Source organism: Rhamphochromis sp. 'chilingali' (assembly GCF_963969265.1).
Source record: "Rhamphochromis sp. 'chilingali' genome assembly, chromosome: 15".
In the NCBI taxonomy this organism is placed as follows: domain Eukaryota; kingdom Metazoa; phylum Chordata; class Actinopteri; order Cichliformes; family Cichlidae; genus Rhamphochromis; species Rhamphochromis sp. 'chilingali'.
Genome location: NC_137942.1, coordinates 36321611 through 36349429, shown reverse-complemented (window position 1 = coordinate 36349429; position 27819 = coordinate 36321611). Strand labels below are relative to the sequence as shown.

The 27819-nt window shown below is 43.6% G+C and overlaps 3 protein-coding genes across 5 annotated transcripts; all 3 read right to left on the bottom strand.

Moving 5' to 3' along the window:
* Positions 1-137: 137 nt before the first annotated feature.
* prrg2 (proline rich Gla (G-carboxyglutamic acid) 2) lies at positions 138-6677 on the bottom strand. The gene is made up of 8 exons (XM_080906553.1): positions 6659-6677; positions 6495-6550; positions 6316-6412; positions 4298-4470; positions 4043-4073; positions 3608-3740; positions 2090-2236; positions 138-423 (listed from the first exon to the last, which is right to left on the bottom strand). Exons 2-8 carry the CDS (start codon positions 6534-6536, stop codon positions 381-383), a joined length of 666 nt encoding a protein of 221 aa, XP_080762679.1. The 5' UTR covers positions 6537-6550; positions 6659-6677; the 3' UTR covers positions 138-380.
* Positions 6678-9003: 2326 nt separating this feature from the next.
* On the bottom strand, positions 9004-22242 carry rras (RAS related). 3 transcript variants are annotated; one of them, XM_080906555.1, is made up of 7 exons: positions 21914-22242; positions 21613-21783; positions 20417-20504; positions 16987-17089; positions 15427-15535; positions 11705-11823; positions 9004-10063 (listed from the first exon to the last, which is right to left on the bottom strand). In XM_080906555.1, exons 2-7 carry the CDS (start codon positions 21697-21699, stop codon positions 9979-9981), a joined length of 591 nt encoding a protein of 196 aa, XP_080762681.1. In that variant the 5' UTR covers positions 21700-21783; positions 21914-22242; the 3' UTR covers positions 9004-9978. The 3 variants fall into 3 exon arrangements, with proteins under 3 accessions (XP_080762681.1, XP_080762682.1, XP_080762680.1); XM_080906556.1 differs by having other exon boundaries at positions 21943-22242; XM_080906554.1 differs by having other exon boundaries at positions 21858-22241.
* A 673-nt stretch (positions 22243-22915) lies between these two features.
* LOC308412300 (uncharacterized protein) lies at positions 22916-26589 on the bottom strand. Its single transcript, XM_080906547.1, has 5 exons — positions 26380-26589; positions 26139-26298; positions 25497-25656; positions 25001-25124; positions 22916-24122 (listed from the first exon to the last, which is right to left on the bottom strand). Exons 2-5 carry the CDS (start codon positions 26229-26231, stop codon positions 23348-23350), a joined length of 1152 nt encoding a protein of 383 aa, XP_080762673.1. The 5' UTR covers positions 26232-26298; positions 26380-26589; the 3' UTR covers positions 22916-23347.
* Positions 26590-27819: the final 1230 nt, after the last annotated feature.

Below are 27819 nucleotides of genomic sequence, written 5' to 3'. Positions count from 1 at the left end.
CCTTTCTATGACAAACAGCACAAAGGCTGCAAACATGTCCAGAAGAACTTCCTCGTGATTCTAATTTAATCTACTACTTGCATGCTTATTTGCTGGCTTTGCAAGTCACAACAAGTTATACAATGACTGGAGGCATGTGAAATTGTTACATGATTTATTATATAAAATGCATCTTGGTTTTTCTTGAACACAAATGCACAAACACAGCACAAAAACGAAGTCTTAAGTGATCAGACTAGTGACAAATGATTAGCTACGGTCCACTTTGGGACTGTCTTTGAACTGCACTCCTAAGGAAAATATGTATATTTTAAAAAACAACCAGAAATTTTCCCCAAACCATCAGTGTCAAGGTTATCACACAGTGACCTGCAGGGCTTTCATTCATTGTCACCTGGATCAGCAGATACCGACGGCGCACCCCTGTGGTCAAAGACAGGAAGAAAAACTTTGTGAATAGCAGCATGATCAATGAACGTCCAGCTGTTTCCGTTCCTATTAAAAAAAAGGCACAGGTTTTTAGAAAGACGGGGGTGCAGTTAGTTTGAAAGCAAATAAGAGAACTGAACTATTTGTGCAACATCTCTAAAGTTAGAAATATCCTGTCTCAGAGTGACGCTGAAAAACTAGTTCATGCATTTATTACTTCCAGGCTGGACGACTGTAATTCATTATTATCAGGAAGTCCTAAAAACTCCCTGAAAAGCCTTCAGCTGATCCAAAATGCTGCAGCAAGAGTCCTGACAGGGACTAGAAAGAGAGAGCAGATTTCTCCTGTTTTGGCTTCCTGTTAAATCCAGAATTCAAAATCCTGCTCCTCACATACAAGGTCTTAAATAATCAGGCCCCATCTTATCTTAATGACCTTGTAGTACCATATCACCCTATTAGAGCACTTCGCTCTCGCTCTGCAGGCCTACTTGTTGTTCCTAGAGTATTTAAAAGTAGAATGGGAGGCAGAGCCTTCAGTTTTCAGGCCCCTCTTCTGTGGAACCAGCTTCCAGTTTGGATTCAGGAGACAGACACTATCTCTACTTTCAAGATTAGGCTTAAAACTTTCCTTTTTGCTAAAGCATATAGTTAGGGCTGGACCAGGTGACCCTGAATCCTCCCTTAGTTATGCTGCAATAGACGTAGGCTGCTGGGGATTCCCATGATGCATTGAGTTTTTCCTTTCCAGTCACCTTTCTCACTCACTATGTGTTAACAGACCTCTCTGCATTGAATCATATCTGTTATTAACCTCTGTCTCTCTTCCACAGCATGTCTTTATCCTGTCTTCCTTCTCTCACCCCAACCAATCACAGCAGATGGCCCCGCCCCTCCCTGAGCCTGGTTCTGCCGGAGGTTTCTTCCTGTTAAAAGGGAGTTTTTCCTTCCCACTGTCGCCAAAGTGCTTGCTCATAGGGGGTCATATGATTTTTGGGTTTTTCTCTATGTATTATTGTACGATCTACTGCACAATATGACTGTTGTTGTGATTTTGAGCTGTATAAATAAAATTGGATTGAATTGAATTGAATGTGTGATTGCTTTCTTCATGCCATCACACACATTTGGTATTGTTTGAAGTATCATTTCATTTTCGATGTGCACATACAACACATACCATACACTTGCAAGCACCACTGCATACACCACTTTACACCACTCATATAGACTTTCTCGCATCATGATTGTCATTGATTATCATACTATAATCAGTGTAGTGCATATATGGATGGTTCCATGTTCTTCATCTTCTAGATAAGTGGACCAAAGTTATTTAGACATTGCCTGGGATCCGAGTGCCAATATCTATACAAATATTTCAAATTTGTATGCCATTTCATTTACTGCAAACATGAGTACATTTGACAGTTAAATTAAACACTCATCTGCAACCTGCTTGCTTTCCCTTCTTTGTAATTGTGTCTTTACTCAATCAGTTTCACTTGTGTTGAATTTGTTACACCTGTTTCCAATTAGTCACCTTCCCGTGTATAAATACACAACATGTGTTGTGCTTCTCTCACCAGAATGTCTTAGTACTCTTGGTAGTCAGTCTTTCCAGTGCTCCTTGTGTGTGCACGCTTTGCCTTCCACTTACCCTGAATATGGTGGTGGTGGAGCATCGTGCTGCCCACTGTGGTTCAGGGCATCGTTGTAGCTAGGCAGACCTGGTGCAGTGATCCCACCTAGGGGCACCGTCTCCGGAGCTGATGTATGCCCATCTACTGCAATTTGTACTGGAGGTCTGGAACAGCACACAGCACAACACGCCAATTTTAAACCCCTTTAGTTGCTGTATTGCTAATAAACAAACATAAAAACGTGAAAATGTTTATACACTATATTGCCAAAAGTATTTAGTCGTCTGCCTGTATTTGGTCATGTAAACTGGGCTGATATCCCATTTCTAATCCATGGGTTTAATATGATGTCGGCCCACCGTTAGCAGCTATAACAGCTTCAACTCTTCTGGGAAGGTTTTCCAGAGAAGGTTCAGGAGGTTTCGACCATTTTTCCTGAAGCACATCTGTGAGGTCAGACACTAAGCATGTGCCCTGCCTTAGGTGCCACCTATTCCTAATCTTTATAGGTATAACTGAGTGATTTGCATAAATTAGTGCTGTTTCTTAAATTTGTAAAATCTGTGACAAATTGTATTGTTTAATTTTTTAGTCTGTTAGTGTCTTGGAGCAACTGTAACCTACATCATTTCCTTAGTGATCAATAAAGTTTTCTGATTCTGGATGGAAGATGAACAACTTTAATAAGTGACCGACGTGTTTCAGCTTGTGACCCTGATGAAGGCCACAAGCCGAAACGCGTTGGTCAATTATTAAAGTTGTTCATCTTCCCTTAAGTGTTGCTGGAGTTCCTGCTTTGTAAATTCTTTCATCTTCTCCATGCACCTTGGAAGCAGGTGAAGTTGTGCCAGAAATCTTTGCTGTGATTCTGGTACAGCTGACTCTACTCACCATTAAAGCAAAAGTACTTAGGTCCAAAAAAGGAGAGTTCTAGTCCCAGTGAGCCTTGATGGGGTGACTGTGGCTCAGGCGGTAGAGCAAGTCATCTAGTAATCAGAAGGTTGGTGGTTCAAGCCCTGGTTTCTCTGGTCGACACATAGCCACATATCCTTGGACAAGATACTAACCCCAAGTTGCTCTCTGATGCATCCATGCTACGACTGTGAGTTCTGTATTTTTCTGTCATTTAAAGTTTTTTGACTTGCTTCAATTTTTAGTGAGCCATACCTGGGTTTTGTTCTTTCATTTTTTAAGGTGACAGTGGTTTGTCCGTCTCTTTTGGTTTAATTACTAATAAAAATATTAATAAACTTTAATAAACAATTCTGCCCTCATGTCTCCTTTTTTCACTTTGTGTTACTTTCCCACATCCCCTGGACCTTTAAGGGAAAAATAACAGTAAATAATTATAAGTTTGCACAAACTATGGATTAAGATTAAGGAATTAATATTGTCTTCTTGTCTACTTTGTATTTTTTTTAATGGTCTACTGGTTTTTAAAAGACATTACTGGGAAATGTTACTGGTGTCGGTTAGGGTGTCACTTTGTTCCACATTTCTCTGTTACCAGATGATCCACATCGGAGCAAACGTACCGGCCAGACCTCCGTGCACCCTTTTTCTTGGCTTTGTAGCAGTACACTCCCAGCACCGTGGCAATTACAGCAGACACTAGTACAGCCAGGATCCCTGCCACCAGACCTGACACGTCCAGTCTGTTTGCACTACCTTCAAAGACAAACATCATCACCCCACTCAAAAAATGTTTCTTCAATAGTTCTCCTGTTACTCAGTCAGACAATCTGTAGCCAATCACTACAGCAATGACTTCAGTCGTGATACTGTTGGAGGTTTGAAGACGTAGATAAAACAGCAAAATTAGAAAATATACAAAATATACAATCGACAAAAAATAGCAATATGGAAAAAAGAAAGTGTCATCCCAACTACTACAAAAAATACATTCGTCATTAGTATGCACATTTGAACAATGAAATGAAAAGGTTAGCATAGTGATGCTAAAGTATTACCTTGATTGGTGTACGTTTTCCAAAATTTTTCCTAGAAATGGAAGCCAATGAAGATTAAATGAAGAGGTCACCTTGAATAAGTTAAGTCAAATTGCTCAAATACTAAGAGAAAAGGTTTTGTATTTTAAATATTAAAATAAAAAAAAACATGTATATTTAGGTGATAAACGTGTAAATAATTGTTAAATTAAACTGATAGTTTTTCATTCTAAGACTCCAGATTAAAAACAGGTTCTACAGTCAAAGAAGAGTCACCGTCTTCGCAGTGTCCTCAAAAATCTCTCTGGCTTCCTCGTAGTTGCAAATCTCTTCCATGCACTCCCTCTCCACATCACCAGGCACAACCAGCTCAAAGTCCCAGCTGTTATAGAGCAGTGAACGGGACAGGAAGGATGCAGCTTCTGTCTCATCCACCAACACTGGATCTCCTACAGGGTGTAGTTCACTGTCACTGATAATCAAAAACATAACTCATACGGACATCAAAAGTCAAACTCTCTAGTCTGTTGTCTAAGCTCCAGATTTCCCGTAGTATCTCTGACCCCTCTTTTTATGGTTCATGTGGCGAGGGATGCATTCTCAAATGTACTCAGGGAGCTTCAGCCATCAGACCCCACCAAACACTCCTCAGACAGTGGGATACTGGGGTTTTCTGTGATTCTGTTTAAAATCACAAAGCTGGTTTTGACTGCTCCATCGCTGGATGAGTAACTTGGCAAAAAGTCCTTGTTGCTTTCGAGCTCAGATGTCCATTTCTGCTCTTCGTTAGTTCTTGTATTCCTGTGCGTGCTTAGTCTAGTAATGGTGATTCAAATTGTAATCCTTAAAAACTCTTGTGCTCTCCACAAACAAAGCTTTGACTTCAGTAAACAAGTACTTATAAGTGCATTTCCGGAGCTCCCAAATTCACATCTCTGATAATCGGTTCCAACACATTTACAGTGAAGCGGCATTTTCTTGCACACACATATGTAAATGTTAAAAAAAATATCCGTCAGCAACAACATTGTGTTATGATTTCACACAAAATCACAAAAAACAAACTGTGAAAGCTGAGAGTGTCTGGTGGCTGAAACTGGACAAAACTGGATTATTTACATTTGAATGCTAATTTTCTGTGGAGGTCCATCATGGACCTGTTTTAATGCCAGCGGGAGATTTTCAGTGTGGTAGCAGTCTCCCTATCAACTTCTAAAAATGTATATTATGAATTATAATTGTAATTATTGTTATTAATAATAACGTTGTTGTTGCTGAGTATTTCTGACACTTCTGATCTAATGAAGGTATAATTCACACACACGCTCACCAAAATTAGACCACAGAAGATTAGAAAATGCTGCCTGCTGTGATAAGTCTTGATTTCTGCTGCAACATTCAGATGGTAGCGTGGTATTAAGGTATCTGTGAAAGATCCTTTCAGGATTCTGCTTCCTGTGGTGCTCGGTGCTGTGGGACTGTTAGTTCCAGCTGACCAACGTTTAGTTTCACGCACAGCCTACCTGGAGATTCATGCTGACAACCACAGTCACATCTCACTCCAGAGGAGCATCTTGGCGATGTGGGGGAATGAGACATTTGTATTGTGTATATGTGGATGAACAACTGTGTGATGCTAATGTTTCCAGTACTTTTTTCAATCTGTACCACAAACAATCCAAGTGAGCTGTGAACGCCCAGCGTACTAGAAAGATCAACCTAACGTGGGTCATACACAGAGGTAGGATGGAGCATGAGGAGTGGTTGCCTTTCTCCTCCTCATGGCGCCCTGCTCATCACCACTGTGTTTATGTGCTTAAAGAGAAATCACTTCCTTGTAATGAAAACTGATTCTGAAGTACAACTTCACCAGCTCATCTACACAAAGCAGAATGTATATACACCATATATATATGTTTGTAGATGGTATAGCAGCAGTTTGTCTTGAAACAGCTGTAATCTACACATTTCAAAATTTTGACTTTATTCTCACAGCAATGTTTTGTTTTGCTTTTTTCTTAATGGGACCCTAATACTCCTTCATAGGAAAGCCAGTGGTGCTATATAGAATTTGTTTTTATTGTTATTTATTCTAAATCCTGCTACCAAGGAGCTGCTTCTAATTTCACTTAACATCTGATGTTTAATGGCAATAAACTACTCAGATTCACAGAAGAGCAGTTTGGTTTTCCTCTAGTCGTGCTGTTGTTGCAAGGCACGTTTGTGTAACTGAAGCATTACCACAAATTATAAAGCTAATTTTTATGAAGTGACAGGAGACAGGTGTGGGTTACCTGGTTGGTGTCTGTACGTGACGGAGCAGTGGGCCATCTGCATGAGGGACAGTCCGTTCATCCACAGCAACAATAACGCGGCTGTCGAAGCACAAAGCTACACAGAAAAAGTGCAAGAGCACCTGTGAAAACACTTGTAGTTAGAAGCCCGAGTATGAAGATGCTCCTCCAACACTGACCTGTCCAACACAGCTGCTCCATTTGGCTCCAGTTTGTTCCATCTGTCAAAGCTTTCCTGAAGAAAAACAAACGTATTTCTCTTGGTTTCACCAAAAACAGAGCTAATAGTTACTCCACTTCATTGCGCACTTTATTGCGCTGAGACGATCAGGAAACAATAAACCTGTCGGACAGCATTGCACCTGAAGGGAGGAACCTCCACAAACTGGTTTCACTGTTTACTCACAATATGCTGTCTATGTCAACATGTCCAATACACAAGCAACACACGTCTGCCTTGTAACTATAGAAGCGAGTGTAGAAACAGCCTTTAACCTGCCGTGCCAAGCTAGGGTATCCCCCCATCCCCTGCGTCGGGAGTGCGCACAGGGCAGGGAGCGCGGATCCACACGAAGTGTGAAGTTTTACTGAAACAGTGAAACACTAGTGTCGGTACGTCACGGCAGGAAATGATACATTTATTGTTCTCATGTGGATCATTTCAACAAACCGAGGACGGACGTCTGCGTGGACTCTCAGCAAGTAAATCCCCGTGTTCGTCTATAGAAACGCGTCTTGTTTGTCCATATTTTACATATGTGATCATCACTTAACAAGTTGTTAACCAACAACATGCAGCTCCAGTCATCGCTTGTAACATCAGCTCCAAAACGCCACGGCAAAAACCACAGGGTGACGTCACCTGTCTATGGGCGTTAGATTCATTAACAACCATATAAATATTTTAAATACCAAATAATGTCAGACAATATTTTCACGGACCGGCCTTTAAGGCGGATAAATACAACAAAATGATACGACCGAGACAAAAACTCTGGTATTTTGTAAATATCATAATAAACGTGAATTCACTGTGTAACTCTGTAACTTTATTAGCAGCTTCCTCCTGAAATGCGTCAACAACACTGAGTAACGTCCTCCTCTCTGCCCCTTAATGCTCTCTGGTCGCTATGGTAACGCGTGCATATTTCTTTCAAAATAAGACACAACTACAACACGGAAAAAACCCAGGGGAACAGAGTTAACGATAAAAACCCTGAAAACCATACATTTCACACCAGAGCCTCAACTCTGGCGGCCCGGTACCAGTCCGTGGCCCGGGGGTTGGGCAGCGCTGGTCTAAGGAGCTTGGAGGGAAAAGCTTCTGGACTTCTTTAAGTTGCTTGAAGACATTTCACCTCTCATCCGAGAAGCTTCTTCAGTTCTAAGGTCAAATGGTGGAAAGTCCCAAATTTAAGCCCTATGAGAGTGTCCCCCCAAGAGGGACAAAGGACCCCTTAATGATCCTCTTCAGGAATCTCACTGAACCTGAAAAGAAAGTGTTAGACAAAGGACTTAATTTTGCCATTTCTCCTCAACAGTTGCCCATAGTGGACCTCATCACAGCCACAGAAACCACCACAAGGATTAATAAATGATCACAAACAGAAACAGAGCTGAAAGTTTCAGCCTCCCTCCGCAGTGCTAAAGTCCCTCCATGTAACCTCACAATACAAGAGAAGAAGGCCATCGCTTCCCTGAGCAAAGACCACAACATCACCATATTACCAGCTGGCAAGGGAAGGTGCACTGTTGTTCCAAACACAATGGATTACCACACAAAGATCACTACACTCCTCAGTGACAACAACACGCTCAGACAGAAACTGGTTCACCCGAAAGACAAAACGCCAAAACACAAACTTAACAATGTGGTGTATGCTGTACAGTGCAGCGAGGAATGCTCAGACCTCTACATTGGAGAGACCAATCAGCCACTTCACAAGCGCATGGCACAACACAGAAGAGCCACCTCCACAGGACAAGACTCAGCAGTCCATCTGCATCTTAAGGATAAAGGACACTCTTTGAGGATGCCAATGTTCACATTTTGGACAGAGAGGACAGATGGTTTGAAAGAGGAGTGAAAGAAGCATCTATGTCCACTGTGAGCGACCATCTTTGAACAGAGGCGGGGGTTTACGACACCAACTCTCTGCCATCTATAATCCAGTTTTGAGATCCTTCCCAGACGCCTTAACGCCCACTCACATCCTGGGCCATCTGACCTCAGGAATTCGCATGATAAGGTGGGGCCAGGTTTCACAATGAACACACCCGAAACTCTGGCTGATTGGGACCCACGCCCAGTTTCCCACCTTGGCTCAGGCGATTAGAGGATCATCAGGGGGTCCTTTTGTCCCTCTGTGGGGGGTCACTCCCACTAGGTTTATATCTGGGACTCTCCACCATTTGACCTTAGAACTGAAGAAGCTTCTCGGATGAGAGGTGAAACGTCTTCAAGCAACTTAAAGAAGTCCAGACGCTTTTCTTTTCAAGCTCCTTAGATTACAATGACCTGGATGAGCACCTTCACAGACACACTGCTACTGTTGTGTGTCAGCACACAGACACAACAGTTCGTAGATGGTGGTGTAAATTCTCTGAAATTCATAGACTGACAGTAAAAGGTGACACAACAAAGTTTACAGTGAGACATTTATGAGAAAAGACAAAAGAAAAATAAAGTTCAGATAAATGTTTTAATAGTTTATAAAAGTGACTTAATTCAATATATTTTCGGGTTCTGTTCAGTATCTTAACTGTTCTTAGGACATCACGCTTCTCGCCACCTGGAGACCCACGAAGTTGTGACCACACCCTTCCAGTATATGGACAGGTTCTTCTGTAGCACTTTCTACTACACTGGAGCACTCAAAACGCTTATACTGCATTTTCACAATTACGATGATAAAGTAGAGAAATACAAAGAAAAAGTACAAAACCCCCCAAATACATAGTATAGAGTACCACGATGCAACGATGCAGCCATCGCACAACACATGGCCAATACTGTCATTTGATCAGGATCTTAAATGACATGTTATTCATGGATGTATTCAATATTGTTCGTCTTTTGAGACTGACTCCAGCTTCTGCTATGATTCTTCTTTTTGTCTTGAATAATAATACTTCTTTGGAGCTCTCCTGCCCCTTTGCAGGAGGGCATGGAAAATGGCATCGCTTTGGCCCTTACGACTTAACATACGAAGCCATGCTAAGGGGAAAATCAGCACTTGTCCATTTATGACATGCTAATTTTTGCACATAGCACATTTAATGTCATTTCTTCAGACAGTTATGGATGCCGTGGTGTTGCAGATGCTGGTATCTGTATTTGTTTAAAATAGCATCACTGAAGAGTGAATTATATACTACATTTTTTGGTGATATTTCTATTTGTGGACACAAATTATGATTTGTGTTGTAACGTTATTATTAATCTGCGTCACAAGTGCCGCCCTGCTGCTGATCACACCTCTTCCTTTCAGTTCTCTACTTAAAATTAAACCAAATTAAATGTTGCTTTTAACAAAAGTGCAAATGTAATCATCTGGAAAGAAACTGATCCACCTTCTCTCTTGCGCACATACACACTCATATGTACACACAAAAACACCTTTCTGCAGAGGAATGAGGCTTTGGTATTCGTAATAATAGTGCTTAAAGGATGACACAGGGACAGCCACGACTTTTCTCCTTCCCTGTGTGATGAGTTGGAGGAGGGCTCTCCATCTCCTGAAACTGTCTGTAAAGCAGGAGAACAGATAAAGGGATTAATCATCCTCACACTTTGCTCCTATTCACAGAGGCGATTCAGTATCAACCATATATGATGCTGGCTTGAATAATGTAAGAAAAATTCTTGGTCACGAAATCCAACGATGTATCTGTTGTCACAGGTTTTGACACAATTTGTTAGCTTTGGTTATAAAATGCCATGCCAACATTTGCCCAGTGCCAAAATATGAATACTAAACCCAAGTTGGTAATGGTGCTGTAATACAGTGTTTCCCAGGCTTTAGAGGCACAGTTCATATTTCACATTAGAAAAATCCCGCAGCACTCCACTAAACAGAAATGTCAAAAAGCATACGGATCATTCTTCCACCAAATATAGCAGAACTGGCTCGGTTTGTCCCAGTATACCTTTGTTGCTTCCTTCTGACCACTACTCATGCTAGGGCCTTCATCTGGGTCGCGTTTTCTCCAGGACCAGGTCAGACTGAACACTTTTTCTTTTTAAATTTATCTATTGCTGTTATGCGCTGCATAGTCTCACAGCATGACTGTTATTTAAGTTCTTCTTTGTCCTCTTCTGTTTTACTTAGTTGGCAACACATTTATTAGAGCAGGTGGTTGTACTGCCCTCTAGTGGAAGAGAACGTCATTGCTGCCCGTTACGCACGCCGGTGGCTTCGGTGTGCCATGTTAGATTATCTGGTTCCACCTGATTAGTCCTGGGAAACACTGCTGTAATAAGAGTGACCACTACTTCCTACAGCATAGTCACCGATTATTTTTATGATTAGTCAACTAATCAGATCATCATCCACTGGACGTAAAACTACAGCTTATTGCACCAGCAGCATCTGCTCTTATATAACTATCATTAGCTTACAGCTTTAAGTGTTTCAGGTGCTAACTAAAAATAAAGACAAGATGATAGTTTATTGAATTTAAATGAAATTTGCAGATTGTTTCGGTGAAGTTTAATAAACTCCTTGCTATCTAAAATATAACAGGACACCGGAGTAAATTCTGGAGCATCTCACACTTCTGATAATCAGCTGTCTGCTTGACGTTTATTCAGCTGTGTAAAAACTATAACTTTAATCTCAGCCAAACCGATTTACTCAGGAACAAATAAAACACTGAAAAAAGCCAAACAATAACATTTTTAAGTTATCTAAGTGACTCATATATCATGTTTAACCTGAGCAGTGAAAGACGGCGGTGGGTTTGAAAACGATTTGCCGGGAGTCCGGTGTTCTCACGGCTCTACTGAGCCTCGCCCCCGGCTAGCTATCGAGCTAGTGGGTAACAGACGTCTCCGAAAACGTCGGAGCGCTTTTGAAAATATGCGGTGTCCTGATAAACTGAGCAGATATTTGAAGTTCACACAGCTACATTCTCCATGAAAATATGTTAAACGTTTATTTTGTGACCCAGAAAGAATAATAAGAGTAATATTAAAACTAACTAGCTGCCGCCATTGTTGGAAACTGAGCTGTACATGCAGTGCTGCCATCTTCTGTTTCAGTCCGTTATTACACTCTTAAATCCTGCTACTTATTCCTGCGTCTTTTGTGATCTTACAAAGCTTCAAACGACGTTAGTCCCAGCAGGGACGTGAACTAAAACAAACTTTCATAAATAAGGACTGTACCTAATAATATGCACAAGCTCCAAGAAGGCTTCATCAACATTGAAGCGATTCTTCGCCGAGGCTTCCATGTAGTGGATCCTGTTCTCTCTGGCAAACGCCTGTGCGTCCTCCTTGGGTATCTGCAGACACAATAAACAATATCACATCTGAGATCCAGTGCTGTTCTTGTCATCCTGTAAAAATATGCAGAAAACTTGTCACTGTTGTCACTTTGTCCTGAAAAAAATGAAGGTAAGGAATCTCAACAAGCAGAAGACTTAAAAATCCTGTGGGACAAGACAAAAAACCCAAAACACTGGGGACACTGAGGTCAAGGTCACAGATTCTGAGATTTTTAGTAGATACACCTGTTGGAAGTATCTGAACAGAGGGGTGGGTTTTAATAATCGATTCATCGATTAAAATCGATTCTGGCTTGGATAACGTGATATCGATTCACATGGCGCTGTTGCCTCCTGTGAGATTCCTGACACCCCTCCCCCACCCATCACCTTCACTCAATACCAGGTTGAGATGCAAATGAGGAGACTTCACTCAGGCAAGTCTGCTGGACCAGACGGAGTGAGTCCCCTCGTCCTCAAGACCTGTGCCCCCCAGCTGTGTGGAGTCTTTCATAAACTGTTTATGCTGAGTCTGAGTCTGCAGAGGGTCCCAGTGATGTGGAAGACATCATGCCTCGTCCCTGTACCAAAGACGCCTCGTCCCAGTGGCCCCCAGGATTACAGGCCCGTGGCACTGACCTCCCACATCATGAAGACCCTGGAAAGGCTCATCCTGGACCAGCTGCGACCCATAGTAAGACCACATCTGGATCCCCTTCAGTTCGCTTATCAGCCTCGTCTCGGAACAGAGGACGCCATCATCTACCTGCTCAATCGTGTCTACACCCATCTGGACCAGCCGGCGAGCACTGTGAGGGTCATGTTTTTTTACTTTTCCAGTGCTTTCAACACCATCAGGCCGACCCACCTGGGTGATAAGTTAGCAGCGATGCAGGTGGATGCTTCTCTGGTGTCCTGGATTGTTGATTACCTGACAGGAAGACCACAATATGTACGTCTCCCACAGTGTGTGTCTGACAAGGTGATTAGCAACACAGGGGCACCACAGGGGACTGTCCTCTCCCCCTTCCTCTTCACCCTCTACACCACAGACTTCAGCCACTGCACAGAGACCTCCATCTTCAGAAGTTTTCTGATGACTCTGCGGTGGTTGGATGCATCAGCAGGGATGATGAGACAGAGTACCGGGCTGTGGTCGACTCCTTTGTCACGTGGTGTGAGCAGAATCATCTGCAGCTCAACGTGGCAAAGACCAAGGAACTGATCGTGGACTTCAGGAAGACCAGGAAACACTTGACCCCTGTTTCAATCCAGGGGGTCAGTGTTGACATTGTGGAGGACTATAAATACCTTGGAGTACACATTGACAATAAACTGGACTGGGCTAAAAACACCACAGCACTTTACAGGAAGGGCCAGAGTCGTCTCTATTTTTTGAGGCGACTGAGGTCCTTCAACAGCTGCCGGAAAATGCTGAGGATTTTCTATGAGTCTGTGGTGGCCAGTGCGATCCTCTATGCTGTTGCATGCTGGGGGAGCAGGCTGAGGGTCGCAGATGCCAACAGACTTAATAAACTGATCCGTAAGGCCAGCAATGTTGTGGGGATGGAGCTGGACTCCCTCAAGGTGGTGTCGGAGAGGCGGATGCTGTCCAAGATAAAGACAATGTTGGATAACACCTCCCACCCACTCCATGACATGTTGGTCAGTCACAGGAGCTCGTTCAGTGAGAGACTGAGATTACCCATGATGCACCACTGAACGACACAGGAAATCTTTCCTGCCTGTGGCTCCCTGTACAACGCATCCACTTAACACACTGGTTACTGCTACAACTACACATGTTTCTTTTCCAGCTATTTATTTATGAGTGACTTATGTATGTATGTATGTATATATATGTATATATTGTACTATTCATAGTTAGCGTATTGTCTGTCTTGTCTTAATGTTGGTTTAAAATGGAGCACTGTAACAAAAAATAATTTCCCCCAGGGATCAATAAAGTATTCTGATTCTGATTAAGATCCTGAATCGATTTTTTTATATAAATGTATTTTGCCCTAAACGCCAGAATCTCAGGTGAAACCTCACAAAATTTCAACAACCACCATACATTTAAAACAGTAAATGAGAGCAGCAACACGGCCTCTGCACAAAGATGTAAACACAAAGCGTGGACCCACCGATGGATCAGAATCAGTCAGATGTGGCTTTCCTACCCGACGGCACGGACACGGTCGGGGCTGAAAGCCGACAGCTCGCTGATTCTGATGTTTCGGCGGCTCCACGCTTTGTGTTCACGCCCTTTTTGCGCCGATTCTACAGCTGTTAGTTTTATCTCTCTAAACAATATTGAGTAAACCAGCAGCAAAAGAAGATTCAAACTACGCTTCACGTAAACATCGTCATGAATTCACTCTGACTTTTGCTGTTTTGCTTCCAAAAAAAAAAAAAAAATACAAAAAAAAAAAAATCACACTTCACGCACAGCTCTCTCTCTCTCTCTCGTTTTCGGAGACGTCTGTTACCCACTAGCTCGATAGCTAGCCGGGGGCTAGGCTCACTAGAGCCGTGAGAACACCGGACTCCCGGCAAATCGTTTTCAAACCCACCGCCGTCTTTCACTGCTCAGGTTAAACATGATATATGAGTCACTTAGATAACTTAAAATGTTGTTGTTTGGCTTTTTTCAGTGTTTTATTTGTTCCTGAGTAAATCGGTTTGGCTGAGATTAAAGTTATAGTTTTTACACAGCTGAATAAACATCAAGCAGACAGCTGATTATCAGAAGTGTGAGACGCTCCAGAGTTTACTCCGGTGTCCTGTTATATTTTAGATAGCAAGGAGTTTATTAAACTTCACCGAAACAATCTGCAAATTTCAATAAAATTTAATAAACTATCATCTTGTCTTTATTGTTAGTTAGCACAGACCTTAAACACTTAAAGCTGTAAGCTAATGATAGTTATATAAGAGCAGATGCTGCTGGTGCAATAAGCTGTAGTTTTACGTCCAGTGGATGATGATCTGATTAGTCGACTATCAAAATAGTCGTTTGTGGCAGCCCTAGCTCCCTGCATTTATTTTTTAAATAATTCTGTTGAAGCATGGTCTGACTTTCATTGGTTAACATTCATCGAATTTGTATTTATTTGTACTTTTGTCAGATTAACGTTATTTCTGTGAGAGCATTATGAGTTTTTCTTTCATTGACTGAAGGGTCCCAACAGTTTTGTCCACGTCTGTACGTTGTTGAGCTGTGGTTTTCCAGTCCTTTCAGGACCTGTCTCTGAACCAGTGGTCCAATTATTAATAGAGTAAATGGACTGGCATCTGTATTTTCCAATCTTCCTCTATATTATTTTTAGTAATTTGGGGTGCAGGTTCATCTGTCACAGGCACACTTTAACTGTCTACAGTTAACTACAGGAATTGGAACCTTGGACATTTGATAAGTGGATGCCTGGAGCTCCTGAGTTACAGGAGTTGATTCTCCTTGTATAATAATTTGTGGAATAAATGAGACTAAGCCAGAAAAGTTGTTTATAAACTGCAGATATCTCCTAAACTGTTGAGATTCCAGAACTTCCCTTCTGCAGTAGATCTGGAATAGAAGAAAAATGACATTATAGAGGAGTATCGGTTGTTGTTAGTTACCACTCTTTGCTGTTCCAGGTCTGCCTTGTTTCCAACCAGCACCATGGGAAAATCATCTCTGTCTTTCACTCTCAGGATCTGGGTGTGGAACTTCTGGACTTCATGATAGCTGAGAGTTGGAAGGACAGAAATCATTACCAGTCACAGATTAAAATAGCCCTTCATATCCATTTTAATAGTTCCAGACAAAGTCTTCCTTATTCCTTATATATTAACATACTGTGTTGTTAAATAGTCTGTTTTTGTTACTGTGTGGTTGTTCCTGGTTCAACCCTCGGCTGAAGCTGAAAAAGATTCATTACCAAACAGCAGAGGCTACGGTGAGTTTCTTCTGAAGTGTTGGACTTACTTGAAGCACTTTCTATTACAAGTCATATAACATTCACACACACTGTGACGCACTGGCGGCAACTGTGTGCACCATCTGCTCAAAGATACTTTGACATGCAGGCTGGAGGGCTCCACGCCCCCCTGTACTGCAGTGTAGTGTGCAGGTGCTCTGAGAGTAAATGGGCAAAAGATAACACAGGACCAGATTATTACAAAAAGGTTACATTTGTGTCTTTCTTGTCCATAATTGAGTTTCAGATGAATAAAATGTGGCATCACACTCTAAAGTTGTGGTTCTCTCCTCCTCCTGAGAATGGGGACAGTCTTTTATATGAAGTAATACATTAGAAACCAAAAGCTGGACCATAAGAGTGCCCAGGAGGAAAAGCACCCAAAACAGAAGAAAAAAGATGAAGTGAAACCTGACCCAGGAACAACTTACTAATGGAAACCAGGACCTTTCTGTACACAAGAATTGGTTTCACAGAGCTGGACTTGTCATGTTATACATCCTTCTCTAAGGAAATATTACTAGAAATGAAACTGCATCTACACAGGAACCAGCCTGCTCATCGCACATCACTTTGAAGATGATGACTGGTTGAAGAGATTCCAGGTTCCAGTTGAGCCTCTAAGATATTTCCTACCAGGTCACATCTCAATCGATGGTATTCAGTGGTCTTCAGTCTGGGTCCCACACCCCCAGACTCACTAACAGCTGCGTACCCTGGGCCATGGTCTCAGTTACCCTCATGTTTCAGGCCAACCACAGACGGACTCTATGCAGACCAAGTCTTTCCTTTGTGCTACCTCCAACCAAGCACTTTGCTCTCCAACATGTCCCTTTCTGTTGTTGGCTATATATTTCTCTAGACTGTATATACGTCTTTTTGTTGCGCTTTATTCCTGATATCTCTACTATTTTTTTTTCCACTCCCAGGCGCGTGGCCCCGGCGGGCGCATGGCCCCGGCGGGCGCATGGCCCCGGCGGGCGCATGGCCCCGGCGGGCGCATGGCCCCGGCGGGCGCATGGCGCACCCATAATTTCTTTGTACATGTACAATGACAATAAAAGGCTATTCTATTGTTAATGCTGACTCGCAGTCACTTCAGTCACTTGCTTCCTGTGGTCTCTAGCTGCCACATCGCTACATCGTGTGTACATAGCTTTAGAGTATAACTTTATAGCACTCTATACAAGCGACATACAAACAAACATCACACACGTACCTGCCACGGTCATTGAGTGCAAACACCAGTAAAAAGCCTTCTCCAGACCGCATGTACTGCTCCCTCATCGCACCAAACTCCTCCTGACCTGCTGTATCCAAGACTGATGCACACAGAGACATGATCACATATACACATAAATACAAAACATACATAGTATTCACAGACATACACTATATTATTGCCAAAAGTATTCACTCACCCATCCAAATCATTGGTACAATCACTTCTACAGCCTCAGGTGTATAAAACCCAACATGCTGAGCACTTCTACGGACACTTTGTGAAAGGATGGGTTGCTCTCAGGAGTTCACTGAATTTCACCGTGATTTAAGCACTTTGAAGCAACTGTTGTATAGATAACTGGCGCTATAGAAAAGACATTGAACTGAACTGCAGTGGTGAAATTTTCTGGCTGCTAAATGTTCTACAGTGACGTGGTATTATAGTGTGATGGCTGCAGTTACAGCCACACGTGGGAATATCTGCCAAACAGTGTAGAGGCTTACACGTAACACTACACCTACACTTTTCTTTCTTTAAATACAGGATTTAATTTACAGGATAATAAAGAATTTGTTTTGATTTAGAACTAATGTACATACAGAACACTGCATTCTAAAACAAGTGTGCACAGTCTAGTTTACACTGTTGTGTCTTTATGATTTAATCTGTCTTTGTTTGCTCAGTTACCTCAGCTGCTCCCAGTCCCTCAGTGATGAGCTAATAGGTGGAAAAGGGTAAATGGCCTGCATTTGTATAGCGCTTTTCTAGTCCCTAAGGACCCCAAAGCGCTTCACACTACATTCAGTCATTCACCCATTCACACACACACATTCACACACTGGCGATAGCAAGCTACATAGTAGCCACAGCTGCCCTGGGGCGCACTGACAGAGGCGAGGCTGCCGGACACTGGCGCCACCGGGCCCTCTGACCACCACCAGTAGGCCAACACGGGGTTAGTATCTTGCCCAAGGATATTTGACATGCAGCCAGGATGCAGCCTGGGATCGAACCACCGACCTTCTGATAAGTGGCTGACCTGCTCTGCCACCTGAGCTACAGCCACCACCAGGGGCGGAAAAGGGGCGGAGCAAGCCTATATGGAGACCTGCAAATTGGGCCATACCACAACTCTGGATCATGGGGGGGATGGGATTTGTTATGTTAGTTTCAGTTGGGTATTTGTGTGTTCTACCCCTTTTTGCGTTTTGTGGGCTGATCAGCCACTATTTAAGTTTCACCTGTGTCTCATTTAGGAAGGTCAGCAACTCACACAAAGTGGTGAGTCAGAGCAGGGTCAGCAGATGAGGCCCAACTGCTACAGACCTCCAAACTTCATGTGGCCTTCAGATTAGCTCAAGAACAGCACATACAGAGCTTCATGGAACGCATCCAAGCCTTACATCACCAAGCACATTACAAAACGTGGGATGCAGTGGTATTAAAGCACGCCACTACTGGACTCTAGAGCAGTGGAGACATGTTCTCTGCAATGACTAATCTGGCAAACGTATGAATAAGTCCTGGTTTGGTGGTTACCAGGAGAGCATTACTTAGACTGCATTGTGCCACATGCAAAGTTCGGTGGACTATAGTGTAGGGTTGTTTTTAGAAGCTGGGCTCAGCCCCTTCGTTCCAGTGATCTTAATCCTTCAGCATACCAAGACATTTTGGACAACTTCATGCTCGCAACTTTGTGGGAACAGGTGACAATGGCCCCTCCCAGGGCTGTGCGACATGACCAAAATCTCATATCCCGATATAAAACCTCCATCGTCCCGGTAACGATATAAATCACAAAAAAATAATATTTTCTGTAAATTCTGTGAATCTCGGGTAGGTGAAGTGTTTCCAGTTGGGCACCGTGTACCCGGAGTCGAGTGTTTTAACCGATGCATGAAACGACACATTTTTAGACACAGGTTGTAACGGCCGCCGTTTTCTTTGTATTCATTACACGGCGTGCTGCGGGGAAAAGCCTGTTCTAACGTTTGAGTCTAAGGTTTACTTTTTAGCACCTGGCGGCTCTTTTTTACTTCTCATCCATAAACACTCTGCATACTTTTTCACGTGATTCCGTTTATTTTGAAAAGTCTCAACAGGATCTTGAGCTTTATTGTGAAAGGTTTATGTGGAAAATAAACAAGCGGACATGCGATGGTTTTACCGTCGTTGTTGCTAACGACAACGCATAAAAACAGGCGCTTGTCCGTCCGTAGTGTGGTTATATTAAATATAAGAGAGAGAGAAAATTAATAATAACTACAGTGACCATCAGAACCATGAATATTGCCGTAAACAGTTTATTTTGCGACACCACGAAACAAACGATAGCGTAAAATGAAACGATAGATGTTTTTATATCGTCAGATATATATCGTCATATCGAACAGCCCTAGCCCCTCCCCATTCCAAGATGACTATGCACCAGTCACAAAGCAAGTTATTGCATTACACGGATGGAAGAACGTGACTGGCCTGCAAAGAGTCCTGACCTCAATGCGAGGGAACACCTTTGGGATGAATTAGCAGAGACTGTGAGCCAACATCAGTGTCTGACCTCACAAATGTGCTTCAGGAGCAACGGTCAAAGATTCCCATGAACACACTCCTAACCCTTGTGGAAAGCCTTCCTGTAGCCGCTAACGGTGAGCCGACATCATATTAAAGCCATGGATTAGGAATAGGATGTCACCCAACTTCGTACACATATGTAGACAGACTAGCAAATAATTTTGCTAATATAGTGTACACATGTCTTGATGCACGCTCAATCATCCAGGTAAATAAGTCTGAAAAGGTTGATTCTGTTCATCTGGATGTTTTCAGTGTGAGAAACGTTTCGTCATCATCCAGCTGACGGCAGGTTTCCAACCTTATAAACACCTGGATGAAAACCACCACTGAAAACGTCCAGATGAACAGAATCAACCTTTTTCAAATATAGTGTATACATGGTGACCTGTACTGCTAACAGAACATCTGTAACATTAAGCTGAAGTTTCACTTGTTCTGTGTCATAAAAATCACCCACTAAGGAAACAAGTGTTTTTCTTAGTGGTTTCACTAAAACCGATTCTCTACTGTTGCATTCACCAAAAAAAATCACTAAACTGTATCAATTAGGGTAAGTGTGATGTTTGTGAAGGGTGAGGAAGAGTCTTACAAACAGCACCTCTGCTGCGTCTGATGATTCACAAATAAGTGGTGAAAGAACAGCGTGGCCCAGCACACCACCCTGACAGCACCAGCCCACTAACAAGTCCTAACAAGGGAAATGAAACATCCAGAGAGCAAACACACTGCCTGTATCACATCACAATGTAACACACCCTTTGTTTTCACGCAAAGCTTTTTCCAAACCCTGCAATTACTCTGACACTGTGTGAATTAGGACATGTATATCTCCAGTGTAATGTCTTACTGTCAAGCCGGGTCTCCTTTCCATCCACGGTACAGATCTTGGTGTAGGAGTCTTCAATGGTGGGGTCGTAGTCGGACACAAAGTACGACTGTGGAACACACTCCGAGTTATTAACATCAACACTACACTGTGAACAGCTTGGCTTGTTTTACACCTCTCATAACCAAGCCTAGTGCCTAACAGGCATTTATTTATATTACTCACAGCTGGCGAGAACAAAAGTGACGCAGCAAAAATGATGAAAAGTGCCCAGAGAATTATTACGTTTAGACTGAATATGTAACCACGTCAGTACTTCTCCTTCAGTGTTCTATAATCCACTATTTACTGCTACAGTGCTCGGTGACTGTACTACAGCCGTTCATTAGGCAGCCAGTTTAATGCAGACCTTTCTGTGTTAAACAGAGTGCAACAAAAGCTTGCCCGAGGTAATGAAGAAACTTACCATACAGTGTGGAAGCACCGACTCAGAACGGAACAATTCCCAGCGACACATTAACAGAACCGGGGTGGAAGGTACCCAACTTACTGAAGTGCACTGCTAACATGTTTAGAGTTTAAGTATTTAAAAATATTTCAAATGGAAATTACTGTCACACTATACTGTGTTTCATAGATAACCCCTGTTTCTTTCTCCACCTACTCTCCTGTATGATCAGGAACTGAGCAACCTAAACTTGGCACTCCTGCTCAACTTTGTCCCTGGAGGTTGTGACATCACGATGTTCCCCAGCAGTCATCTAACAGTAACCTGTCGTTTATACCCAGGAAAGTTTACATCCTTCTGTTTCCTCCCTCAGTACATCAGTTTACCAACACCAGGCTAAACACTGTTGCAGCAGTCAAGCACCATCAAGTATAGATACACAAGTTAAATATGAGCAGCTGGGCCGAGGTGGTTTCAGATGCGTAACTAAGCTCTTGACTGCTTTTATTGTGATTCTAACAATGAATGAGGGAGGGAGAAGCCTGCTGGTGTTTGTTTTAGTTTGACTGCTGCTCAACAGCTGAATAAGACTTTAGTGGTGAACCATTAACCAACAGCTCATCTGTTCCAAATGCAGGTCACTTGTTGAACCTTGACAAGGTTGAGTTCGCTCAATAACGACCCACCAGTGGATCGACCACCAGTGGATCGACGCATTAACCTACAGACAGGTCCACAGTGTGTTCTACACGTGTCGTGGAGTCAGTACCTGGATGAACTGGATGGTAAGGGCGCTCTTTCCCACTCCTCCTCCCCCCACAACCACCAGTTTGAATCTTTCCTCGTCTCCACTCATTTTCAGTCCGGACCAGAACCTCTCCGAGCTCACCGCAGGACCTCAGGGGCGCGTTAAATCCCGGTCTCGCAGCAAGCCTGCTAGCTGTAAGGAGACACCAACATGGACGGTTTTCAAAACTGAAGTTTGGTGTGCGAACGACGGACTCGGGGCCACACCTGTAAAGCAAAGTCCTGACGGAGTCCCACTGTCCACGCAGCACAATAACACGCACCCACGGGTCTGCTTTGAGTTGGGCCTTACAGCGGGACTGTAGCAGATCGCCGTCGCCTTTTCTTTTCTTCTTTCGCCTCTTTTCTCGTCGGCCTCCAGTCAGCTTCTGGGCGGAACTGCTTCCTCTTTTCTCTTTCCTCAAGAAACTACAGCAGCAACTACATCACACTGATGTCAGAGGCGGCGGTGACTTTCCCCACGCGAGGACAAACACACGGCAGCCTTCGCCTGCTTCAAATTAAAAACTACTCTGAAACTAATCTTTCGGGTGTCAGCTTCCTTATTCGGTCACCGGAGCATCCGTGACATCATCATTCCTACCTAACGGACGTGCCCGTGCAGCGTGAGAACTTACGACACTGATTAAACGGATGTGAAACTTTGTACAAGATGTTATTCGCCCTTTGAAACGGAACCAAACTGCTTTAATAACACAATGAAGCGTCTGAAATTCCAGCGTGGAATACTTCAGAAATCCCGAAGGTGTGTTACGGCAAAGTAAACACGCAGTGAAGTGATACTGCTGCAGCCTCACAATGAAAACGGCCTGAAGCAAAGCAGCAACACAACTAAATAGGACATGCTCAATGGTTGCAGTGTTGTTAAAGATGCACAAAGAAGCAACAGCTGAGGTAAAGACCTGGCAGGAAACGGATTTGCACTATGTTAGTTCGCCCAGTCATTTGTGAGCCTCTCAAAGTGGGAACTTGTATAAAAGTGGATGCAGTTCCTGTTCACACTACACTTTTGTTAAAGCCCTCGAATGCAAGCTGAAAGTCTGCCCTTTATCCACATACTTGCTTTTAAACCCACTGTGGTCCGATCTGCTTTGACACGAATATTTGTCCAAATAGTTTTTTAGCAAACCTCCAGTCTTGGCTCACTGTGGCACTTCAAAGCACTGCATGCTTGTGTTTCTATGCAACCCTCTGCTTACTGGGTGGAGAGGCTGGCGAGTCCCTTCACACTGAGAAACAGGCAAACACACATGGTTAAAATGTCCTCTTTATTCGTCAGTAAATACATTACAAACCATTGTGGCAAAAGCCTTTCAACAACTACATTTAAAAACAACAGAAACAGGGATCGCTGTGCAATGATAAACAACAATATGATAAACACAACAATATGATAAACAACAATATGATAAACAACAATATGATAAACACAACAATATGATAAACAACAATATGATAAACAACAATATGATAAACAACAATATGATAAACAACAATATGATAAACAACAATATGATAAACAACAATATGATAAACGGGTGCTTTTTGTCTTTTCAGCTCATTTAGATTCAACTCTGCAACAAATAAATAAATAAATAGACATTGGTTCTTTCACTACACGTGCACATCAGCTGTGTAGTTTGGTTTCTTCTGACAAACATGCACAGATAACTCCTTCCACCTGCTTCCTTGTATCCTCAGCACCTGTAAGGCAGTGCGGGCTGTCCCATCTGCACAGGGTGCACAAAAACACCTCCTAGCAGTATCCTTTCCCCCCAACCCAGCAGCTTGTTGAGAGTGACGCTGAAAGGTGAGAGCAGGCCCTTTTCCTTGACCTCAGCTCTGCTGTGCTGGCTGACAGAGAGACGCTGCTTCCTGTGGATAGCCTCTGCCTGCCTGTAGGAGTCAGGGTAACTCTTCACCTCGGCGCGCTCGCCAGTCTTCCTGCTCTCGACCATTTTTTCTTGTTGCCTCTCGTTTGCTGTGGAGGAAGGGCATATTCCCAAAGGGGTCAAAGAGAGGGTAAGGCTTTTACGTTTCTCTAAGAGAGAAGCAGAGCCTGATGGGAGTTGTAGTTGGGTGGCCTTTAGCGTTGGGTTGATGGGCTCACAGGGACGGGAAGCTGAAACCTCCGATGGTTTCTGCACAGGCTGCAGGTCACGACGGGGAGGCAACTCAGGAGTCCGCAGTTGCTGCTGCTTGTTGTCAGCGCTCTCTGACAGCCAGCGTCTCTGCTGGGCTTTGTCTTTGTGCTGAGCTGAGTCTGCGGTGACGCTCTTAGCTTGACAGTTACTGTTCTGACTGCTGTGAGAGAGGTTCACACTGTCGTTAGCAGGTGGCAGGCAACTGGCCAGCTGCTGGATGAGGAGGTCGTGGCCACGCGACTTTTGGCTCAGAGCACCCTGCAAGTGCTGCAGCTGACCCAGGAAGTTGAAGTTTGGGGAAATGGAGGGCCGGCGCTCTTTCACAAACCTTATAAGGGGACAGAAAGGATGTGGGTTATTGTTGCTAGTATTTCACACGTCACACTGAGTCTAGGTAGTACTCTGCAATGAGCTACAGGGACAGTTACCACAGTATTACAGGCTGTACGACAATAAACAGGAATAACAGGTGAATAGATGCTCATTGGAGTGTACTGAATGTCTCGATAATGCTTATATAGAGTGCATACATACACTAACTGAGAGGTTTAGCAAGTGTTCAAGCTGCTATAATGTCTTGTAACTTCACAAAGCCTTCTTGTTATTGATCAGGACTGACTACATCTGCTCGTTTCCTCTGACAAGCCTAATGCATCGAGACTCAGAACAGTGGGACAAAGGAGATCTGTCAAGATTAAGACAGGTGCAGATTTACACAGCTGGGAAGGAAACAACTGCAGCCTGCAAGATAAACATTTCCAACAACTGCATGTAAATACTTTGTTAAGGCAGGAATATCTGGATCCTCTGATGTATATCAAAACATGGGTCTTTGAGAGGAGAAGTCCTAAAACATGACTTATGTATACTGGTTCCTTTACAAAGGTGTGCATCCATTGTTCTCTGGAGTTGTTGACTGTTGTAGAGAAAAGTGTGAATACCATGTGCTGTGGACTGTTTAGAGAAAGTCTTTCATGGGTAAAAGTCTCCAACTGTCAAGACCACAAATACTTAAACTCATAAGCAGAGTTAACTTCATTTCACCGGAGTGGTGAAAGTGCCAGAAAACCTCTGATAGCTGTAAGTTAAACAACTCATGCTCAGCTTTAGAAAGGAAATCAATAAGGCTTCTTCAGTGTTCTTATGTTATTTGACAAAGTCGAGCTCAGTCCCCTCTGCAGGATGAATTTGTGCTACTAGCCATACCTGTAAGCATGGTCCAGGTCCATTTCCAGACTGTACATGACATAGGCAACAGCCAGAGCTGGGGAGCGGGAGATTCCTGCTGCACAGTGCACCAGCACCGAAGCCCCCGACGACATGGCTACGTCTGAACACACAGTGCATAGTGACAGTCAGCCGAGCGGGACACAGAGCTGCTGTATTGGCTAAAGCTAACCACACTGCAAATTACATTTTTGAAAACAAAAATTCAATAATAAATATTTAAAAATTGAAAATAAATCTAAAAAACAACGTCATGACTTGTGCATGAGGGTTCATAGCCTGCAGCTTCTATCGTATTGCCACTGCTAACTCAACCGACTGCATAGAGCCGTGAATGCAAACGTCTTGCACTGTCACAGAAGTAAAGCATTGTTCAAACACAATGATGACAACATGGTGAGTGTTTAGTGATCATGTGCATTAGAAATCTGAGGTAATCTTGTTCTATTGCTGTAATGTGAGAGTGAGGCCTTACCAATGAAATGCAGAGCCTGTGGGATCCAGGGCAGCAGGTTATCCCACAGAGAGTCATCAATAGGAATGCGGAGATACCTGGAACCAGGCAGGAAGGAGGGCTGGGGGCTACAGCGACTCACACTCAGCACATAGGAGATACCCAGCGAGGCCAGCTGGTCCTACACACACACACACACACACACACACACACACACACACACACACGCTTTGTTTCTGCTGTACAAGAGTTCACAGTGAAACTTGGCTGTCTGTGCTCTACCTCACATATAAACTGTGATCGTCTCTGTGTACATATTAATGTTGGTAATTGTTTAGAGCACTTTTAACTTTATACTTCACTATTTTTTTATTTGTTACAAATTAAAGAATCACTCAAAGTGCTCAAGAAAAATATTTCACACGTAATTTGTGAAATATTTGAATTGTTTAAAAATAAGGTAATATAATAATATTGCACATGAAGTAATGATCTGCTCAGTAGGCAACAGATTTACGTGAGCATGCGCAGCTGTAAGTTCATGTTATTTAATGTCCACATCAGCCACGCGTGTGCTGCTGTGCTGTGTGAGAGCATTGCACAGGAGCTGTTATTGCGACATTATTATGTCTTTGATAGCGACAGCACGGGTCCTCTTCCTACCTGCGTCACGTCGCTCTCTGCTCCGAGGTAGAGCTGCGGTAGGATGACGGACAGCGGGGGCCGCTCCATCTCTCTGTCCCGAGACAAGACCATACCTGCAGCACCACAGGCGACACCCGTAGGAAAGAATTCCGCTGCGTGAAACGTCCTGTGACCAGTTCTTAGAAGACAAACATTCAAACAGTGTGCGTTTCCTCTTTTGCACGACGGTGCATCCGTGCTGTATCCACGCCGTACTTACTGAGGTGTCAGCTGCTGCGCTGCAGCGAGGTCCTCCTTCCTCCTCACTGTGTTCCTCACACTGGATTCTCAACGATGAGCTCATCAACTTTCCAACAATAGATCTGGACTGGATGATGTCATTTTCAGCCAATCACTGCGCCGCCGCACTTTCACACGCGCAGACGCAGCTGTCCGTGGGGCCGCCTCAGCAGTACAGACACCAGTGTGAGTGCTGCAGCACATGACGTTCACTCCAGTCACATCTGGCCTGTGTACTTACTGCAGTAGCGGCTTTGACCTCCTGTTTGTGTTACTGCTGCTGTAGTGGAGCAACCGTGACCCACATGATGTCCCTGAGGATGAACAAAGTATCCTGACAGTGCAACATCTCACTGCACATGAGACTGAGAGGCTTTGATGGCGGATAACCAGCCGAGGTTTGCCTGTCCGCATGCTGCTAACTGCTCCCCCTCTGGTGTTAACCTGCATTCTTCTACTCTTTACCACCTTTCTATGCTAATTTAAACCATGCGGATTGGTTTGCAGCATTTGATGGTTCTGCACAGCATCTTAGCTGTTCCTGGTCTGCACTCTGTGCCCTGAAGATGTGCAGGTTCCTAATACTACTAAGACCTAAGATCTCCTCACGTTGTGAAAGGTATCCCAGCTTGCATCCTATTACTACACTGAACCGTCTCTGGAGCATCCTTTGCACAACCAGCCTGAAACGTGGATCCTGTTGACAGCCTCCGTGCTGTAGATCTACCTTTTCTAGCTACTGATAAGATTTCTTGATGTCAGGCACTTCTCCCGTCTGTCATCATCTTCATCGTGATTGCCCTGCAAGATACTCGGGTACTTGTAGCTGTCCTGTATACCCACTTACTTTTGCTTCTGGCAACTCTAATCCTCCAGCCTGGATCCCATTTCCTTGCTTTGCCGAACATTTCTGCACGTAGACCCAGGGTAAGTAAGTTACTGCTGTTAATGAGCTCGATGTCAAACATGTACAGAGTAGGTTTATCAGCTCTTTGGGGTGACCTCTCAGTAACCAGGAAACGGGCAGACCATCACAGACCCCTCACACCCTGGACACAGACTCTTTGACCTGCTGGCAGACGGTGCAGAAGCCTGCAGACCAGGACCCCCCGACACAGGAAGTTTCTTTCCCCTCGCCATCTCCCTCCTAAACAGTTAAACTGTCACACTGCTAGACTGCAACTGCACTTAATGCAGACTCCGTGGTATTCATTTCTGTAATCCTGTATATTTGCGTGTGTGTACCGTGTCGTTTACATATTGTTTTACATTGTTGTGCTTGAGAGACACCATCGATCAGAACCAAACTCCTTGTGTTTGCGCATACACCTGGCCAATAATCGTGATTGTGTGATGAGGGGACTGACACCTTTGCAGAATAGCAGTTACGGGTGACTTGTGGAACTTTCTACCATCGACA

Excerpts from the sequence above, each read along its gene's own strand:
- prrg2 (XM_080906553.1), bottom strand. The coding sequence starts at position 6,536 with ATGGAACAAACTGGAGCCAAATGGAGCAGCTGTGTTGGACAG. Across the intron at positions 3,741-4,042 it reads GAAAACGTACACCAATCAAG|GTAGTGCAAACAGACTGGAC; the intron begins GTAATACTTTAG and ends TTGTCTTTGAAG. Across the intron at positions 2,237-3,607 it reads GGTGCACGGAGGTCTGGCCG|ACCTCCAGTACAAATTGCAG; the intron begins GTACGTTTGCTC and ends GTGCTGTTCCAG.
- rras (XM_080906555.1), bottom strand. The coding sequence starts at position 21,699 with ATGAGTGGAGACGAGGAAAGATTCAAACTGGTGGTTGTGGGGGGAGGA. Across the intron at positions 20,505-21,612 it reads TTACCATCCAGTTCATCCAG|TCGTACTTTGTGTCCGACTA; the intron begins GTACTGACTCCA and ends TGTGTTCCACAG. Across the intron at positions 10,064-11,704 it reads GAGCTTGTGCATATTATTAG|ACAGTTTCAGGAGATGGAGA; the intron begins GTACAGTCCTTA and ends CCTGCTTTACAG.
- LOC308412300 (XM_080906547.1), bottom strand. The coding sequence starts at position 26,231 with ATGGTCTTGTCTCGGGACAGAGAGATGGAGCGGCCCCCGCTGTCCGTC. Across the intron at positions 25,657-26,138 it reads CAGAGAGCGACGTGACGCAG|GACCAGCTGGCCTCGCTGGG; the intron begins GTAGGAAGAGGA and ends GTGTGTGTGTAG. Across the intron at positions 24,123-25,000 it reads GACCTGGACCATGCTTACAG|GTTTGTGAAAGAGCGCCGGC; the intron begins GTATGGCTAGTA and ends TCCCCTTATAAG.